This window comes from Corapipo altera, unplaced genomic scaffold (genome assembly GCF_003945725.1).
Source record: "Corapipo altera isolate COAL_440 unplaced genomic scaffold, ASM394572v1 107b, whole genome shotgun sequence".
Taxonomy (NCBI): domain Eukaryota; kingdom Metazoa; phylum Chordata; class Aves; order Passeriformes; family Pipridae; genus Corapipo; species Corapipo altera.
Window position 1 is genome coordinate 1,367,359 of NW_020884951.1, and position 3,980 is coordinate 1,371,338.

A 3,980-nucleotide genomic window follows, 5' to 3' on the forward strand; every position below is an offset into this window, starting at 1 on the left:
CACAGTGCTGAACGTAGCTGTGGCATCCAGGCAGAATTCCCAAATCCCCTCCCTTGTGTCCCCAAGAGGACCCTGCAGCACAGGAGGGACTGACAGACACCCCTGGGGTGCTGTCCCACCACACCCCATGACTTGGGCTGTGCAGGGTGGTGTTGGCTGAGCCCACGGACCACAAAATTGGATTGGGGTCTGATGAAATCACGGCTGTCTGGAAAACTGCTCCCTGGCTTGGAAAGCTGCTCCCTGGCTCAGCTGGGCTTGAAGCAGCAGAATTTGCTCTCTGTGTATTTGGGTTGTGCTCAGCACTGAAGCCCGTGTTGGTGTTTGTTCCTTTGCCAGGCACAGCACTTCCCCCTCTCCAGCACAAGGTGGGTGGGTGGAGAAGCTGCTCCTTGCCAGCAGTGGTGCCAAAAATCAGGAGAGTCTGTGAGGCTCACTGCTGGCTCAGTGGTGTGAGCTCTGCTGGGGCTGAGTGGTTTTCCAGAGGCAAAGTCACTTTGGGGCTGGACTGGAAGTGTGTGGTCATGGAGGGAGGATAAAGGTAATTTTAGCAGAGAGAAAAGCAACTTCCCTCCTTCCCTGTGGGGCCCTAGAAAGAGTTGTGCACAGGGATGTCTTCTTGGATACTCCCAAGTACTGCATAACTGTACGGAAAAGTAAGCATAGGGTTGGATGGGATATTGGGATACTGGGGGAATTCCTTCCTGTGAGGGTGGGGAGGCCCTGGCACAGGTTACCCAGAGAAGTTGTGGCTGCCCCTGGATCCCTGGAAGTGTCCAAGGCCAGGTTGGACAGGGCTTGGAGCAACCTGGGCTAGTGAAGGTGTCCCTGCCCATGGCAGGGGGTGGCACTGGATGGGCTTTAAGATCCCTCCCAACCCAAACTGTTCCATGGTGGTTCTATGACTGATAAAACAGGAGGCTGGCAGGTGTCTTGAGGCTCCAGAAGGGCAGAAAGCACCAGTTTCTACTGAAAAAGAATGTTTCTTCAGGGTTTGGTTTGCACAAACCCCAGCAAAATCCTTGCTCCCCAGTGCATCTGTCCCAGCAAGGGATTTTCCTGCTGTATTTCCCACAGCCCAGGGAAGGGTTTGCTGTGACAGTTCCCACGTGACAGATTAGTGAGAGTTCTTGGTTTGCTTTCTCTTTCCTGTTTTCTGTTTGGGAGGGGGAAGCTGCGCTGCAGAAATGTCAGCAAAGCAATGTGAAAACAGGCTGGCAAAGTCCCAGTGGGAACTGGAGCTACTGGGAAACCCGGAGCTGGTGCTGCCAGGAAGGTTGGAGCTGCTATACGGGATTTGTGGGTCAGCAGGACTTATAAATACCTGTCTGTGGTCACTGAGGGCTACCTGGATGTCCAGCCCAGCTACTCAGGGTTGTACCATTCCCAAAACACGCCCCCAGGAAAACCCACACTCCTGGTGATGGTGCTGGTGGTGTGACTGCTCCTGTCTGTGCCCGGAGCCAGTCCCGGTATCGGTGAGGTTTTCCCGGCTTTCCTGTTTTGCCTCCACACGCTGCTGGGTTGGGCCATCTGAAACAGCATTTTTCCACCCCTGAAAACTTTTTTTTTTTTTTTTTGCCCCGAGGCAAACAAGGAAAACATGCCCTTTTGTTATTTATATTTTTTTGTGAGAGGAGGAGGAGATTCGGGACAGAATGAGCCGCAGGGCAGCATGTTTGCTGCCTGTCCCGGGGTTTGCTGCCAGTCCCTGGCACGCTGTAGGTACCAAAGCAAATTCCTCCAGGTTGTCTGGATCTCCCCATCTGGTCCCCCCCTCCAGCCTGAGCACTGTGAGGATAAACCCCCGCCCTCTCTGTTCTTCCCAGAAATGCTGCATGGCTTGGAAATGTGCATCCAATCACGGGAAAAGCTGTTTTCTATCAAACCCTGTCTGCCTACGTTTACTTATATAATTCCCTAAGGGTTTTTTGGCATTGCCTTGGCCCAGGAGGAGGAAAACTCATAGCCCCTTGCACTGGCCACTCCGTGAGGGGCCGTGGTGACAATGGCACCTCTCTGAGCCCCAGACTGGGGTGTCCATCCCCAAATTGTATAATTATTCTTATTATGCACCATGTCTGCTCTCAGGGCATTTACAAGCACTTAAAGTAATATTCCTGAAGCTAAAATACGTGTTGGGATCATTTTATTTCCTTGGAATTTGAAGCTTTCAGCATGTACTTGGGTCAGTTTTGTAAACTTTTCTAGGGACCCAGCGGGGGTTGGGACATTTGCTGGTATTCAAAGCAAAACTGAACGTTTGGATAACATCTGAATCTGCAGCCACAGGCGTCAGCAAGGTGATAAATAACACAACACTCCTCATAACAACACAAGAAACAGCAACACCAACATGAGTCCTCACTTTTGCAGCTCACACCAGGTTTCTGTGAGTAAACGTGCTCAGGGAGACATCCTTCATCTTCCTCTTTGCTTGTGGCATATCCATCACTATTTCTCTTCAAATATTCATCCCCCCCTATCAGCTGAGCACCCTGCAGCTCCCAGGAGCCAGGTGTGGATCCTCTTGCTGAGCTCTGGGTGCCTTTCCCAGTAGTGTCAGCTGAGCCCAGTTTGTTTGCACACTCCCTTTAACACTGGTGGGCTGTAGGTTAATGATCTTTGCTTGGTATATATTGGTAGAGTTTTAGTCTTGCAGTCCAGATTAGCCTGGATCAGGTCTGGGTGGTGGATTTTTGTAGTGGAAAGAGGTTCAGTTTATGTGGAGATACTGAGCTATCCTGATCCAGAGCCTCCCGTGAGTGTGGTGGATGCTCTAAGTTGCTATAGGCTGTAGGTGCCCATGTTCAGAGCTGGAACTCCCAGAGCTCACTCACAACTCAGGATTCAGAAGGATTTTCAAATGTGACAAATATGGAGAAGCACTGAAACACCAAAATAAGAGGGGTCTGAACCTGCTGTGGTTCAGCACAAGGGCTCTGGCACTGCTGACAGCTTTTGGAGGGATTTTAACAGTATTCCAAAAGAAAGTGGTGTCAGGCAACAGCCCCCAGCAGCAACAACACAACCAGCAAGTCTTTTGGCATCACAACATCCTGCTGGGTCAGATCCTGCCATCTGTGGCACACAAGGGGAATTCAAGGTGTGTTTGGAGACCTAATGCAGTCCTCGAGCGACGAGAAGCCCCTGCACGGGCAGAGCTGCCGATGTTCAGGAGATGGACTCCAGCAGCAGCTCGTCGGGCGGCACAGGGGGCATTTCCACGCTGTTTATTCGGCCAAAGAACTTGGGGAGAGACCGAAACCTGAAGCGTGGGAAGTTCCTGTTCCTGGTGCGGATGTCGGTGTCGGCGGTGGAGAGGCTGCTCCGGTGCTGGGCGAGCCGGGCCCGGAGGGCGACGCAGCCGTGGCGCAGCAGCTGGTCCTGGAACTCGGAGGTCATGAAGTAGTAGAGGACGGGGTCCAGGCAGCAGTTGAGGCTGGCCAGGCACAGGGAGATGGGGTGGAAGCGCAGCGTGCTCCGGTGCACGGCGCAGTCCCGGATGAGGTTCTCGATGACCATCATGAAGAAGGGGAAGTTGATGTGGTAGGGGGTGAAGCAGATGAAGAACACGGCCGAGCACATCAGCACCATCCTCAGGGCCTTCTGCTTCTCGCCCGCGTTCTGCAGCTGCGCGGGGCCCTCCCGCAGCGACTGCCACATCTTCCACGTGCAGCCCGCGATGATCCCGAAGGGAATGACGAACCCGAACAGCTCCGCCACCGTCACCAGCGCGATGGAGGCGCCGGGGCTGAGCTGCTTCACCCCCAGGTCCGAGAAGCAGGTGTTGATGTTGCTGGACAGGGCCGGGCTCCTCACGATGATGAGGGGCAGGCACGCGGCCCCCACGAAGAGCCAGACCAGGGCGCTGGTGGCCACGTCGTAGCGGCGCTTCCAGCCCTTGGCCCTGAAGGGGTGCAGCAGGAACAGGTAGCGCTGGATGCTGATGCAGGTGAGGAAGCAGATGCTGGCGTACA

At 54.0% G+C, this 3,980-nt stretch overlaps 1 protein-coding gene across 1 annotated transcript; it reads right to left on the reverse strand.

The window, feature by feature from the left end:
- Positions 1–2,142: 2,142 nt before the first annotated feature.
- LOC113956483 (putative P2Y purinoceptor 10) lies at positions 2,143–3,978 on the reverse strand (the record flags this gene model as incomplete). Its single annotated transcript, XM_027663133.1, has 1 exon — positions 2,143–3,978. A coding segment is annotated over one exon (804 nt), but the record flags the coding sequence as incomplete, so codon positions are not given.
- Positions 3,979–3,980: the final 2 nt, after the last annotated feature.